Source organism: Cladophialophora immunda (genome assembly GCF_000835495.1).
Source record: "Cladophialophora immunda strain CBS 83496 unplaced genomic scaffold supercont1.3, whole genome shotgun sequence".
Classification (NCBI taxonomy): Eukaryota; Fungi; Ascomycota; class Eurotiomycetes; order Chaetothyriales; family Herpotrichiellaceae; genus Cladophialophora; species Cladophialophora immunda.
Window position 1 is genome coordinate 2,658,527 of NW_015622543.1, and position 14,105 is coordinate 2,672,631.

Consider the following 14,105-nt stretch of genomic DNA (forward strand, 5'->3'; position numbering starts at 1 on the left):
CCTCACACACAGACCAGAAGCCCGGGTGGACGACGGTCGAGAGCGCAACTCAGTCCTGCCAGGTCCCCAAGTACGGAGCAGGTAACCGCCTAGGGAACTGACAAACCTAACACACTTCAGCTGCGCCCGCCCCGACGCCCGTGGAGTGTTGCCCATTCCTACTTAACCAGCCTAACGCGAGCCCACCAGGCTGCCTAAGGCTCCACCTCCACAGCTCAGATGGTCCCCAGTCTCACAGGTCAAGTTTCTGTACCTGGAGCCTCGCAGTGGGCGACCTGCCCTAAGGCCTACCTATAGTCACGGAGACTTTGGCAAACTTTGCCCTCGTCAGAACTTTCTCCACCTTAGCTGCAACACCATGTTTGTTCCAAGTTCCTCGTGTTATCGCACAACCACTCAGATGGCCTCTCTCGTGTTCCCGTCACCAAGCTCTCCTGCAGACCATGTCATAAGCCTCGATACCTTCATCTGATCGGCTGATCGCCATCCGATAATCTGGTCCATTGCCAGGTCGCAATATCCTCGACCCATCTCCGGATCTCGATTGAAAATCTTTTCCCGACCTCATCCCCATAGCGCTTCGCGAGCATGTCCTAACCAATGCCTCGCACTCAATTTGATCACAGGATGGGGAGCTTCCCATCTGGGCGCGAAACTTCCTCTCCTCAAGCTAACGCTCTGTTAGGAAGGCTAAAGAACCTTGAGCGCATCCTACGAGCCTCCAGACCTCCATCCTTGCACAGGACCGACAAGGTTCATGCGCCATGACGCGAGGTTGCCCCGTGCAATAACCGACCACTGTCGGCCTATCACATCTAGGAGAGCTGCACGTCAAAGAGCTGTGCTCTGTTTTTGTCCTCTAGTCTTGTTTCTCCATGTCATCATGGTCAAGCCAACTGACCCTCCATACCGATAAGCCCGAGCCGACCGGGCACTGCGTTATTGCCCTGGGCAAAAAGGGCGCGTGCGGAAATCACGTTGGCATACTTGAACATGAGGAATGACCTGCTGTGTGTGTGGAAAAGCACGGGTCAATACGAGACGACCGACCAGCCTGGACTCTTGCTGGTATTATTCTTAGACTTTCCAAGCCGCCTTCCATGCCTTCGAGAGCTCATTGCTGAAATTTACGCTCATACTATAAGAATTCACGGAACATTATTTGGGATGAGCATCATTTACTCCAATATTGCGGCACTGAGTTCACGTGGGCGCCAGCAGAAGGACACCCCCTCCAGTCGTCGGTCGATGGATTGCGCCATCATCTGCTCTTATCATGGTTGGTCATCGGCGCCGCTCGTACTTTGGCCAAATCTAGCATGGCTTAAGGCCCTAGAGTGCTTCAGCTTCTCGGCTGTGGCTGTTGTCCCCGGAGACACCGTGCGAATGAGGCCCGTCTTTACGCAATGCTCGCAAGGCTCAGCGCCGTCCGGATGACCTTTCGCCCCCTTCAACTGGAATGGTGTCCTTCGCCTCATGAACCATCGTCCGTTCACAAGGCCAGAGCTGAAGCACAGTCTGTCAAGCTACATAGGTCCTTGTTTTCGGCAAGCTTGTTTCACACTAATCAAGATTGTTATCGGCTACGGCGTTCAACCACTGATCCCCCACATTGTCCATTCGAGGATGGATCTCAGTCAACAGCTCGACAGCATGGGATAATCGCCGACCTGCCGACCATCACACCCGTTCCTACGTCATGTATCAATGAATTGTCTTTTTGATTCCTTGGTTTTCATATCAACTCCGGATATTCCAACCGCAATGGGCTGCATTGAATCGAGATTGTTTCTCAAACGCCCCCGACAAACACAGTTTCTCACCGCGTTCTGGTGACACAGCCATGCGGCCGGTTTAAGGCTGACAGAGGGGCACAAGAAACAATTCTTGGACGACTCGTCGAGATGACAGGCAGTTCCCCGCTCAGTGCGACACTACCATGCCCGGAGAATTTCCTGGTGTGACTTGTTGTGCAGGCCTGCAATGTTTCCTGCTACCGAGCTCGCGCAGCCAGCCCAACGCGATCTCTGATCAGCATCATAACCCGAATTATTCGTGGAGCTTGACGATTGCTTCGATAGTCGTCTCAGTCGAATATTGTCTCGAAGGCAATGCTGTTCTAACGGCGCGGAGTGCTCCACGAGCTCTGCAATTGTCTCATGGCCTGATAAAATCAAGAAATCTGCAGTGGACCTCACATCAGGAGACGTGTCTGCCAAGAATAAATATCAACAATGGTCGCGTTCGGGTCGCCAATCCACGTGATTGTCGCCTTCGAGCACTGTCTTGAGCAAAGTGTCCATGCCTGCGTCTTCTCCACAGGATCAATGGAAAAAGGCCGATGTAAGCCAGCGGTTAGGAGTTGTAGACCTGAGGGAAGTCGTCCAGACTCTTGGGTGGCAGCTGCTGACGTTGAGCCATATCGTGGCGTTCTGTGCAGCGTTACAGCCTTGCCGTGGCTTGCAACGTTTTCCACAAATATCCTCGAGAACCTTCAGGCCCATGGACATTGCAGTTTACACGTGTGTGCACCTCGATATTTGGTTACAGAGTTTGCACATTCTTCGCCACCAGCGTCATATATTCGAGAAGAGTGTCGTGTGCTATATATCAGGATGCCTAATTGGTAACCCCCAGAAAGAGTTAGAGTTACATATTTGAAGAACGCATGATCGCGAGGCTAGCACGATCATCCCGCATAGTGCACGATCAACGCAGTCAATCTGCAAATTGCCAACCAGAGCGAGGGTCGAGGAATGCTTATGCCAATTTCCGGATGAACTGAATTCTATCCTGGCAGAATCGACTATTCAGAGCAGCTTCCACACTCGAGTATAGCCGGGTAGCCAAAGCAATGCTCGCAGGTCATTAATTAGCGTGTGATGTGAGCTTGCTTTGAGACTTCTCCATCACAGGCGCCTTGAAAGACTGTGAAAACGGATGAGTCTGTACATCTTTTCATTGCTGGCTCTGACGTTGAAGTCGAGCCTTGGAAAGGACCCTTGTACCTTTCTCTCTCTATATTCTGCCTGCACACGAGGAGCTGACATTTCGAGCGCCCAGATCTCTCTATTCAGTGTCGCCTGCACTCAGTGTTTCGTCGTGCTGGGCCACGCTGGAAGGTTCCAACTGCAGCACATCCATCAAACTGCTGAGTTGACATGCATCATTCGTCACTCCACGACTCCCCCCCGACTCTCCCTCCATCATGAATTTCTCTGTCTTAGAAATAACCCTCAAATAACCACCTCAACTTCTCCAGTGCCTTCTCTCCACGTCCCTCGGGGTACGTACTGACGCCAAACTTCCGTGCCCCGGCAAGATGCGTGGCTCGGACAAGGTCATCATGCTCTTCTTTGGAAAGCTCGTCTAACACGGCGGCGATGAAGCGGCGGGCGTTGACGGCGTTGGCACGCATGTGGCCCATGACCATTTCTACCGAAACATCGCCATGGACGTCATGCCAGCACTGTCATGGGTTAGACAAGTCAGGCAGCGTGGTGAGGAGGATTGATAGAGATATCACGTCAGGAGGGGAAATGTTCAAAACGTCAATTCGAACAAGAGTTGATGGAATAGTACGTACATCATAGTCGGTGCTCATCAGGATGACCTGATAGGCAATCTCAGCTTCTGCAGCGAGTTTGGCTTCTGGTAAAGTCGACATATTGATAACAGTGCCGCCCCACGTGCGGTACAAGTTTGACTCGGCGCGAGTGCTGAATTGTGGTCCCTCTGTTGGAATTGACAGGAGAGACGGTTAGCGATTTCAGTAAATCTCGTTGCTGAGATTGAAGCCCGGGAACTCTGACTTTCAACAACAAGCATGATGATTCTTGTCACCGCAGAGGTTGGCTACAGGGCTGAATACAGACGATGGAGCCCGGACACTCAGACTTGCTCGGCCGCCCGTTGGCTGACCGTCTCCTGGCCCCTTCGTCTGCTCTCACCTTAGGCCGCTCAATCGCCATGTAAAGCAAGGGCAAACCCTCACAGAAAGGAAACGCATCTTTAAGAACATGCCATGCAAATCTCGGAGATGGCGAAGGGCGATACTAAGAGAAGGCAAAATGAACAAGGAGAAACTTACCCATAACAATCAACGTCCCTGAATCATGCAACACCACCCCATCCCCCTCCAGACTGTGGCCGCACCGTCTCACCACATCCCCAACCTTTGCATCAAACGGATCCGCGAAGGGGACGTGACAAACCACGCCTTCCTCGAAGAAAGTCCACGGTCTGACCCCCTTAGTCCGATCAATAACCTGGTCGGGGACGACAAAATCCCTCGGCTTAACCTCCTCCGCCAAACTCCCCGCCGCGGAAAAGGCGATGATGCATCTCACGCCAATGTGGCGCAAGGCGGCGATGTTGGCGCGAGAGGGGACTTCATGAGGTGCAAGGGCGTGGTGTGGGCCGTGGCGAGCGAGGAACGCGATGGGGATGGGATGGCCGGTGGTCGGGGAGGGGTGTTCGAGGATGGTTATAGGCGAGGATGGTGCGCCCCAGGGCGTGGTGACAGTCAGAACAGCGGCCTTGTTGAAGTCAGGCAGATGCTCCAGCCCCGTGCCGCCTATCACGGCGATATGGACGGGACCTGAGACGTAAATGTACTTCGATCAGAAACTCCGTGCTCAGGAGGGACACTTCAGCAGGGTAGGAGGGGTATTAAAGTAGCGGCAGACCTGGATATGTGGTCGGTATGTGTTCCGGTTGGACTTTGACCTCCATTGATATCGACCGCGAAGGATGCTAGCAGATTCGGCCTAGAAATGTCAACGACAAGTCGGTAGCACTTCTTGCAGAAGTCCCTCGGAAAATTTTTGGCGTGGGATATACACCGCAGATGTAAGCCTACAACCGGGAAACGTGCTCGGCCAACAGTGACGAAAGTCTTCGCCACCGGTGTCTGCGAGTGCAAGCAAGACGAGGACGAGCTCGAGATGGGGGGGTTTTTTTTTTCTTTTTCAAAGAGCGGCCAGAAGTCCACTGGAGAATTGCAGTTGGTTTCACTGTCCGAGTCTGTTGATCTGAAAAAGTTGTATGCACGTTGAAAGACGGCTTCGGATTAACATTACGCCGAGAAATATTGCACGAGCAGCGACAAATTGCGCCATTCACTTCCACCTCTGCACTGTACGGACGAGACTGCAGCACTCGTGGTTACAGGACCAAGATCCTCTACCTCGTCACTATGATATGACAGACGCATTCATCTTGGCATTACTGTCGTGCTGATGTCGACGGACTGCGAAACGGTTAGCCATCCAGTCTACCACCCAGAAAACATAATCAAAATCCACTCACACGAATGCCTTTGAGGAAGGAGAATTCTCTCATCCTCATTTACACCCCTATGTTTCGTTAGCCGGGCGACGTCTAGCAGCATCATGTTCGAGGTCCCAGATTCGAAAAGGTAGGCTTCCTCTAGAGATATCACAGTCGGCTTTTCTGACCCGAGAAGGGTCAAAAGATCGGACCTTTTCCGAGACGACGATGCCTCGCCAGTCTCTCGGGGGTCGACCAGGTCTATATCGCCGGCAAGGCCCCTCGGCAGCGAGGGAGAGAGCATTGTGAAGCCAAGCTATGGATTCGAATACGACTTTGTGGCACCAAACCCATCGGCGCCCAAACCGACTTTGGCATCAAGCCAATCTCAACCAGTCGTCACCTCACAGGAAGAAGATGAAGATCAAGAATTCCAGTTCCGCCTATTCACATCGAACCCGAAGTCTGCCGTCCAGCCCTCCAAACCCGATGCGCCTTTCGCAGACCCGAAGATCAGGCTCTCGCGGACCCCAGAGCCCGCCGAGCTCGCCGACTCATTGTCCTTGGAAAAAGCACACTTCCTTCGTCCTAATCGTCCCGACTCGTACTATTTCACCTCCGCAGTCCCAGAGGAGACTATTGCATCATTAAGATCACAGTATGCAGATGTTGCGTTGTCAACAGCCGACGTTGTCTCTAGAGCCAAGTCAACCAAATGGCCCGGGTCTGCGCTTCCTTGGCGTCTGATTCACGTTCAACTACTTGGAAATGGTCATCGGCTTAAGAAATTGGCCCAAGCAGCCATGTCCACTACGAATACCAGAGACACCAGTTCCCAACAGCTCAAGCCCAACTCAAAGAGACCTTCGAAGAAACGCCGCATCCTCCTCCGTCGGCGCCTAGCCCTGCGGCAAGAACTCGCCGCGCAGGTAAGGGCAACGGAGGAGACAGAGCGAGAGAAGCGTACGCGGCGGAACCGTGAAAAGAAAGTGAAGCGGAAGGAAAGGGAAAAGAAGAAGAAATTGGAAGCGCCGGAGGGCAAAGGGGGCCCTGCCGGTGCTGAGGAAGGAAAAGGCGAAGAGAGAGGCGAAGGAGGAGAAGCCGTTCTCACCCAGGAACGAAATCTTGGGACGGAAGAGGATATGAAGGCGCACAGTATCCAGGGAGGGGAGATCCGATCGGAAGGGGACTCGGCAACCCAAGCACCAGATCTGACTTTTACCACCAACAGTGCTACCGTTGCGGTACTGTCGACAAACGCATCTAAATCCTCAGCGCCGACACGAAGAGCTCCCACATCCAAGGCACCAACCGCGGTCGCAGCGTTGGCCGCCACAGGGAACATGAGAGCCCCGAAATCAATACATTCCACGCGGCCACGACCTTAGCCTGCTACGAGGCTGGCGCGATGGTTACAGACGGCCTACAATACAGCAATGGAATTGATGCAGTCGAATCTTCAACAAAGACCAGCCCGTCGCTCATTTGGCAGGCGCTGCAGCAAAAATCACCCAATGACGACCCGACCAACACCTTCCTTCCGATATAAACTATCCCTCCATTCGTAGAGCCATTCCTGGTCCATCATGATGATCATATCTATGGTACACTCAATTCACCTCCGCATGTCGGCATTCAGAAGCGTGGCGAAGACTTCAGCCGCAACGCTCCTGCCCCCAATGCCTGCTGCATATAGCAAGCCGTCCCACCCAAGGTCAAATTCACAATTGGCACCTCCCAGGCCACCGTATCTGCCTCGCTGTCTCGAAAAAGTCCATAGTGATATGCCTCAATGGCAGATCTGTCCCCGCAGTGAGAACCATGAGCGTGAGTGTCCCGCTCGAGGCGTCCTTTCTCCAAAGGCCCATCGGGATTTGAGACTGAGCATCCCCACTGGCAGATCTCGCAAGGTACTCATCAACGTCCCTGACAAGCTTCTGGAAGATTCCTGGTCTATTCTCAAGCTTGGGCATTGTCACACTGAAGCCGTCTGCGACCTGCTGTGCCTTGTGCAGGAGCCATCGCGTGTATTGCTCCGCAGTGTTGTACTTGGAGAGGATCCATTGGACCTCACGTCTCGATTCGTCAAGTATGGCCAGGGTCTCCCTCTTGTTGGGCACATCACTCGCTGTCACTCGCTGAGTACACGCAGCGACCCTGTCATATTCGACCTCAAGTTTCACTACGGCTTTGATTCTTCTGATATCTGGCGGGTCATTGCCTATGTCAGGCGGCGGGGCGGCCTGCGGGTCTGGGAGATTGAACACCATGCCCTCAACGAACAGCGAGGCAAGTTCATCACTAGCCAACGCCTTTCGACATTGGCGAGCAATCTGCAATGCGCTCAACAGATGCATCATGGCGCTCTGGAAGTTGCAGGACATGAGATCCAGAGACCAGAACGTGTATGCTGTCAGCACCACTTCGATAAGTGGTCGGGTACTGGTCGCCAGCTCGCGTATGGCTCGGGTGGCGTATTGAAGTACCATGGCCATTGTCTTTTGATAGGCTGCTTGGGCGTATTTTCGCTGCACGGCCTGAACAAGTGTGCCGCATGCGATCATGGCGTCTCGAAGCGCCATAGAATGGTATGCTATTTGCGGAATGACAAGGCGGTATATGTCTGGGTCGGGATCGGCGTTACCAGGAAACCTCGCACGAGGCTCGACGTATCGGACAAGGAAGGTGACCCAGCTCTGAAACGCGTCGCACTCATGCTGGGACCTGTATAACTTGGGACCCGCCCACGAAGACACGGCTGGAGAATGACTCCCTCGCGCAGACACCGCGGATTTGTCTTGTCCATCCTCGCCCGATGCGTCACCTTCGCCATCCAGGAAACTTGTGAATTCCACCAATGTTGAAGGTGGTGGCGGCCTGGCAGCTGGATTCCCGGAGCGGGAGTTGAAGTTGCGGGTGGCGTCGAGCTTTGATTCAAAGAACCACGTCTCGGGCACTTTGTAGGAACACTCCAACCGGGACACGACGCACCGGCGACACGAAGGCTTCTCCTCGCCGCACTTGATGCGACGGGTCTTGCAGTTCACACACCCGGTCCGCGTTTTCGGGGCGAATCGCTTGCGTCTCGCCTGGCCTTTTTCACCGTCGATGAGCACCGGCATGCCGTGTTCATGGGGGTTGGTTTGTTGGATGGCGAATTCGTGTGCCGGGCTGCGGCGGGGGGTGGTTCTGCAATGGGAATCAGTCCATCAAGTCAGCAAACAAGAGCAGTCTCAACGATTCAACTCGCTGGGAGGCAAGCCTCGCAAGAGAAAGAAGAGGGAGGTTCCGCCAACCTACCAGGTATCGGGTGATGTGCCGGCGATGCACTTGAGCCTTCCGTTATACGATATAAGAAAGAGGGAATCTGATGCTCGCTCGTTCCTTTCCGTGAGTTTTCCTCTCCTCTCTGTTCTCACCCGCTCTTCTGGTTTTCTGTTTGAATGCTTCATGTACGGAGTAGATGGCCAAACACCAGGCATTTAATATCACGGGGAAGAACCGGATGGGATGGGATGGGATGGGATGGGATGGGATGGGATGCGTCAGGACCATTATATTCAGGCCGCCCATAAGGCTGGGAATCCCTACCCACGGGTACAACATCCCCAATAAACCTTGTCGTATCGCCTAACCGCTCTAGACTATTTGTGGGTGTGGGTGCCACCCTAGCTCCTCGTCGGTCCTGTTACAAGGTTGTATTCGGCATGCTGGGCTGGTTGCATGAATGAGGAGGTGGAGGGAGTTGGCGCTAGTGTACGGGCGGAGCCACTTGCGGTCTGCTCGACTAAATACCTCTGTACGAATAGTTGCCTCCTTAGTAGGTAGTTACCCTAACTGTCCACCTAGATACATACATACATACATACATACTACTCGTCGCCCCTCGTCTCGCCAGCCTGTCAGCTCGTCAGCTCATCAGCCTTACGGCGCGAACGGACCCCAGGCCGAAACGCTCCTAAGCCCAAGGGACCCGGATCGCCGGTAATGCTCCCAGGACGGGAGAATGGGTGGTACTCCTACTCCTCGCACAGCGCTACCGAGTACGGAGTCCCGAATCCAGAACGCAGAATCCGGGCGTGCATGGCTGGTTAGGGGCTGCCTAGAGTACCTAGAGTAGAGTAGAGTAGAGTAGAGTAGAGTAGTGAATCAAGGCCGCCCGTCCTACAGGAGCTGAGCAGCTGCAAGGGCTGCGCGTCCACCCATCCACGCGGGTCGTTTAGAGGTTCCATATCCGGTCTAGCTAGGACGAGTACACTACAGGACAGGGCAGGACAGTACAACAAGGCACTGCAGAGGACGGAAGGGGAGGCAAGGGCAGGGTAGAGGAAGGGAAAAGGAAAACTAAGGGGAGAAAAGAAAGAAGGGGAAAAGAAGAAGAGTATTCGCAGTTTGAGGTGGATACGGATGTATCTATGGATTGTACTGCCAGCCTAGGAAGACGCAGGGGTAACCACTGTAAGTATATACTTCCTTGCTGTGCTTGGTGGGAGGTGAACGAAGCACGCGGGAATTCAATCGTCAGGTACTAGATAGTCAAATCAGTACACCAACGACTTCAACGGTCGAGACAGTTTACAACCGTCCAGAAACATCATCGACTGTCCGTGATGGCACTCGAAGCGAGGGGCCTCCCTCGTAAACAAATCGACTCTACACAAAGCCGTGCTACAGATCATGGATCGCATTCATTGTATTGCTTGCGTCGCTGACTTGCCGGGTCTATGTCGGTCTCGCACAATCTCTTGCTTTTGTCTTCCCCCTTGTCCCCCTTTTCGCTCCCGCTATGACCATGTACCCGTCCTTCCTGAGTCTCATCTGTTAATCCGCTTAAGTAGACATCTAGCACCTTCATTCTCGTGCAAACCCTTCGTCACGGGACGCCCTCAAATATCTTTGCCTTGAAACCATGTCTTTGCACGCGTCCATCCCCCCGATCACTGTCCGTTGGCGACCGCATCCGTGAGCCTCTTGCTCATGAAATCAAAAAAGGCAAACTGACTGGGCGTCGCGCCATACTCATACACAAATCGGCTGGCCAGGAAACTCCCAAAGATGGACTTGAGATAGTTGTCCGGCACACGGCTCAGGATCTTGTCTAGTCCCACCTTCTCCTGCAGCGTCTGGGGCAGCGCCTCTTTAAATACCTGGTGCCGAAGCGTCTTGTTGTTCCACAAATCGTTGAAGTTTTGAAGATCCTCATCAAGCTTGGTGATTGCAAGAGACAACTGATCGGAGAGCGTCGAGCGAGGGATCCCCGTGGCTTCGTATTCACGCCAGATGGCTTCGAATTCGAGGCGAGCATTGCGTTTGATGGTCTCTTGGACTTCCTTGACGTACGTCTTGTAGAACTCGGGGACGGTTCCGTCACTGTGAACACACATGTTCTCAATAAAGCCCTTGTCGTCAAAAGACAAGCTTGCCAGCACCTCAAGCGACGACGAAGTCACGCCGCCCTTGTTGGCCGAGGCGTCCTTATAGATGACGCAGCCGGCCTTTTCAAGTCGAAGTTTGGCATCTTGCGTGATGAACAGGTTGGCTCCCTCAACAATGTACGGGATCTTGCACTTGCCGTCCACGATCAGCTTGCCGGCACTGGACAGATCGATGGATTCCGGCCGACCACCGCAAGGCACGAAGAGGTCGTATTGCGAAGCATCGCGAAGGTGGAACGTGTTTCGGAACGTCATGCCGTTGTGGACCTTTTCGCCAGAAGGCAATGTGATGTTATTTTCTTCCACCAACACGCGGTATCCTAGTGGTGACAGTTTTGAGATGTCGTATTGCGAAATCATCACTCGCTTCTTTGCCAAACGTACCAACTCGGCGTGGTCCAGTCCTTCCGGGTCAACGAGGACACCAGAACCATCAACGATGGCGGTGTACTTCTCGTTACTGAGGAGGATTTCGTTGGAACCCAAGTCTCCATCCGGACCACCGGTCTGCAGCTTTCTGATTTTGCTGGGATCCAGGTTCAACTTGCGATAAATCCCCAGAACATACTCGCGGACGGACAAAGTCGTCATTCCGTATGAGTCGTGGGGGATACCACCCAGCTTGGGACTCTTGCCAGTGAAGAAGGATTTCCACCACGGGGCACCTCTTGCACGGGCATGTTCCGTGGCCCAGTCCACGAGGTCGGCGGTATTCTCATCCGGTCCCATGAACAGGATCTCCTCCTGACCATGCAGATCGACGATGGGATCTTTGATACCAGGGCTCGTAGGAGGCAGAAGAAGGTCCATGATGCTGTCAATGTATTTCTCGAAGGCCACACGAGTCTTGTCTTGATGTTGATAGTCAAGAAGGATAACTCCTTTGGATCCACCTTCTGGAATGTCCTTGTTCTTTCTCTGTTGAGTGTTGGCCAGGTTGTAGTTCTCATCGAATTGGGTTCGGGCATTGATTGCGTAAAGTTCCTTGTTACGAGACTTGACGATCCGAATGCCACCACGTGCAATGTCGCGGAACCGAAGATGGAACCCCCTGAACTCCGACCCAATGACCAAGAACATCCCATACAAGGGTTGTGGATATTCATGCTCGGGCAGGAATTCAGTGCTGGGCTTAAGACGGAAACTCAGAGCCACCTTGGTTGGGGTGTAGAAGTTGGTCTTTAGAACGGCCCTGTTGAAGGTCAAGAAATATTGCATCACCATCTCATCGTGTTGGTTTTGAGTCGTCGTCGAGACCATCTCAGCCAACGTGGCATCGTCGAGAACGTTTTGCACGTCCAATCTCAGATAACTGAGCGTGGGAATGAAATCATCCTGCTCTCCTCTGGTCTGCACATAGTGGGTGCTCGCAAACGAGAGGTACAGATTGCGAATGAGCTCGGGGTATTTGTTGATGATTTCGAGGATATAGTCCGAGGTAAATGTCTCTGTCCGCAGCCGCTTCTTGATCTTCGAAAGCAATTCCGCATTGGCATTGGTGTCTCCTTTCAACGCCGCGACCAACGAGGTGTACTCGGAGCCGAGCCGGTTGAGGAATTGCTGGACAAAGACGTGCACGCAATGGGCGTAGATGCTTTCTTGCAAGCTCAGATTGCCACTGGCGAACTGTCCCTGAAGCTTGTTCTGAGGGACGCAGAAAAGCAACGAGACCTCTTTGATGATCTGGTGGATTGATGCCTCGATCGGAGGATACCTTGACTTGGCAATCTCATTGCTGGCCGGTTTCAAATAGAGAGAGACCACTGTGATGCCGTTGGAAAACTGCTCGACGTATTTTCGAGAGCTCGTGACTCCGTAGTAGTGGTAGAGGTCTGACAGGGCACTGAAAATGCCCATGGCCGACCCTTGACGGTAGGCAATGACCAGTCTCTTTTCTCGGGTGCCCTCCATCTCGAACATCTCGATGACCGGGCCAGTCCGTGCAACAGCATAGGTGATAATCTCCTGGTAGATCTCTTTGGTTTTCTGCGTCGCCTTCTGCAGGAACCTCTTCTCACCAATGACCTCGACGTCCGTCTCGTCGGGGCCAGGGTTCGGGTTCTTGAATTGACACTCATAGACGAAATAACATCGCAATGACTCGTCGGGATTTTCTGGCAGGGCGTTGCTCGATCGGAAGGACTCGACACGGAAGCTCCTTGCCGGTGTCGAGCCGTCGATGTATTTCTCGTCGATTCTCTGTTCGTATCTCGGCCCGTCAATGATACTTATTCCGGGCTTGCTTGTGTCAATGTAGACCGCATGGTCGGACGCCTCTTTGGCCAGTCTGATCTCCAGCTTCTTGTCATCCCGCGCGTACGCAGCGAGCTTGGCCGCATACAACGAGAGGATGTTGCTTGCCACGGCCTCGACGGCTTCGGTGGAGAAGTACATGTCGTCGATTCCCAGAGAATTGTAGAACCATTCAGTCTCGGAGGCGATAAATTCGGTGGGAAGGAAGCCCTTCTCTTCGATGAGGTCCATAACTGCGGTTGGGTCAGCTTCTCTTCACTGTGGCCACGGCCTGCGAACGCACCCTCTTCCATTTGCGCCCTCTTGCCCTCGAATTGAGGTGCAACATAGCCAGGACTATGATCCGACAAGATACGGTGTAGCGACTGATTGGATTGAGAGGCACCGGGCACTCCTAGCAAAGTTGGTTGGGGCGAGGGTTGTCTCCCCGGTGTTCTGATGATTTGCTCGACCAGCTTGTGTTTTGCCGGGTTAAGCGGCTGGTCGCCGTTGAGCGAGAGATGATCCATGTTCGTTCCGGAAAGGAGTGTGGTGAGAAGTACGGCAGGAAATTCGATGTAAAGTGGCCAGAACAGTGAGCGACAGAATCAATGGAATGTAAGAAGGAAGTGAAAGAGGCAGCGGCAGACGTCGAGCTCAAGAGCTCTCTGGACAGGTAATACGTAGGTTCAGCTAATGGTGTTTGTCGCGAAGGGTGAGCATGTCAGCCGCACCCAAGGGCCCCTGAGGAGGTTCTGATATGGCTGGTTGAAGCGGGAGTTGGACTGATTATGCGAACAAAGCGAGGCTAATGAGGCTGTCCGCAGGGTATTATAACCGCTCGATCCAGGTCAAGCGTCCAATTCGGGCACCGCGTCAGTCAGACCCTTGTGATCGCCAATGACGCGGGTTCGATAAGAGCAAAGACGAGATATCGGATGGCGAGAAGTCTCACCGCAGCTGAAACACCTTCTGGGGGCGGAAGTGCGCAACTGCTCTGTGCCTAAGGGGGGTGGTGGTGGATTGGGGGGTCTCGTGGGCGCAGCAAGGGCGGATCCTTGAGCCTTTTTTATACAATGGGATCTTTGAAGACGTACGCGTGCCCCGCGAGCCAAAAAGAATTTTTCATTGCCTACATCACATGGCTCCTGGAATGAGAGAATTCAG

The 14,105-nt window shown here is 53.4% G+C and overlaps 5 protein-coding genes across 5 annotated transcripts; 2 read left to right on the forward strand and 3 right to left on the reverse strand.

The window, feature by feature from the left end:
• The first annotated feature begins 1,655 nt into the window (after positions 1-1,655).
• Positions 1,656-2,821, forward strand: PV07_05369 (uncharacterized protein). The gene has a single exon (XM_016392258.1). It carries the CDS (start codon positions 2,235-2,237, stop codon positions 2,628-2,630), a length of 396 nt encoding a protein of 131 aa, XP_016249777.1. The 5' UTR covers positions 1,656-2,234; the 3' UTR covers positions 2,631-2,821.
• A 69-nt stretch (positions 2,822-2,890) lies between these two features.
• On the reverse strand, positions 2,891-5,006 carry PV07_05370 (S-methyl-5'-thioadenosine phosphorylase). Its single transcript, XM_016392259.1, has 4 exons — positions 4,689-5,006; positions 4,091-4,600; positions 3,587-3,735; positions 2,891-3,469 (listed from the first exon to the last, which is right to left on the reverse strand). Exons 1-4 carry the CDS (start codon positions 4,732-4,734, stop codon positions 3,224-3,226), a joined length of 951 nt encoding a protein of 316 aa, XP_016249778.1. The 5' UTR covers positions 4,735-5,006; the 3' UTR covers positions 2,891-3,223.
• A 136-nt stretch (positions 5,007-5,142) lies between these two features.
• Positions 5,143-8,784, forward strand: PV07_05371 (uncharacterized protein). Its single transcript, XM_016392260.1, has 2 exons — positions 5,143-5,419; positions 5,468-8,784. Exons 1-2 carry the CDS (start codon positions 5,394-5,396, stop codon positions 6,657-6,659), a joined length of 1,218 nt encoding a protein of 405 aa, XP_016249779.1. The 5' UTR covers positions 5,143-5,393; the 3' UTR covers positions 6,660-8,784.
• On the reverse strand, positions 6,993-8,393 carry PV07_05372 (uncharacterized protein; the record flags this gene model as incomplete). The annotated part of the gene is made up of 1 exon (XM_016392261.1): positions 6,993-8,393. The coding sequence occupies one exon, from the start codon at positions 8,391-8,393 to the stop codon at positions 6,993-6,995; it is 1,401 nt and encodes a 466-aa protein (XP_016249780.1).
• Positions 8,785-9,828: 1,044 nt separating the features above from the next.
• Positions 9,829-14,064, reverse strand: PV07_05373 (uncharacterized protein). The gene is made up of 2 exons (XM_016392262.1): positions 13,243-14,064; positions 9,829-13,192 (listed from the first exon to the last, which is right to left on the reverse strand). The coding sequence occupies exons 1-2, from the start codon at positions 13,466-13,468 to the stop codon at positions 10,209-10,211; spliced, it is 3,210 nt and encodes a 1,069-aa protein (XP_016249781.1). The 5' UTR covers positions 13,469-14,064; the 3' UTR covers positions 9,829-10,208.
• Positions 14,065-14,105: the final 41 nt, after the last annotated feature.

Excerpts from the sequence above, each read along its gene's own strand:
- PV07_05371 (XM_016392260.1), top strand. The coding sequence starts at position 5,394 with ATGTTCGAGGTCCCAGATTCGAAAAG. Across the intron at positions 5,420-5,467 it reads GAGGTCCCAGATTCGAAAAG|GGTCAAAAGATCGGACCTTT; the intron begins GTAGGCTTCCTC and ends TGACCCGAGAAG.
- PV07_05373 (XM_016392262.1), bottom strand. The coding sequence starts at position 13,468 with ATGGATCATCTCTCGCTCAACGGCGACCAGCCGCTTAACCCGGCAAAA. Across the intron at positions 13,193-13,242 it reads GAGGGCGCAAATGGAAGAGG|TTATGGACCTCATCGAAGAG; the intron begins GTGCGTTCGCAG and ends ACCCAACCGCAG.
- PV07_05370 (XM_016392259.1), bottom strand. The coding sequence starts at position 4,734 with ATGGAGGTCAAAGTCCAACCGGAACACATACCGACCACATATCCAG. Across the intron at positions 4,601-4,688 it reads CATACCGACCACATATCCAG|GTCCCGTCCATATCGCCGTG; the intron begins GTCTGCCGCTAC and ends TTTACGTCTCAG. Across the intron at positions 3,736-4,090 it reads AGGGACGTTGATTGTTATGG|AGGGACCACAATTCAGCACT; the intron begins GTAAGTTTCTCC and ends CAATTCCAACAG.
- PV07_05369 (XM_016392258.1), top strand. The coding sequence starts at position 2,235 with ATGGTCGCGTTCGGGTCGCCAATCCACGTGATTGTCGCCTTCGAGCAC.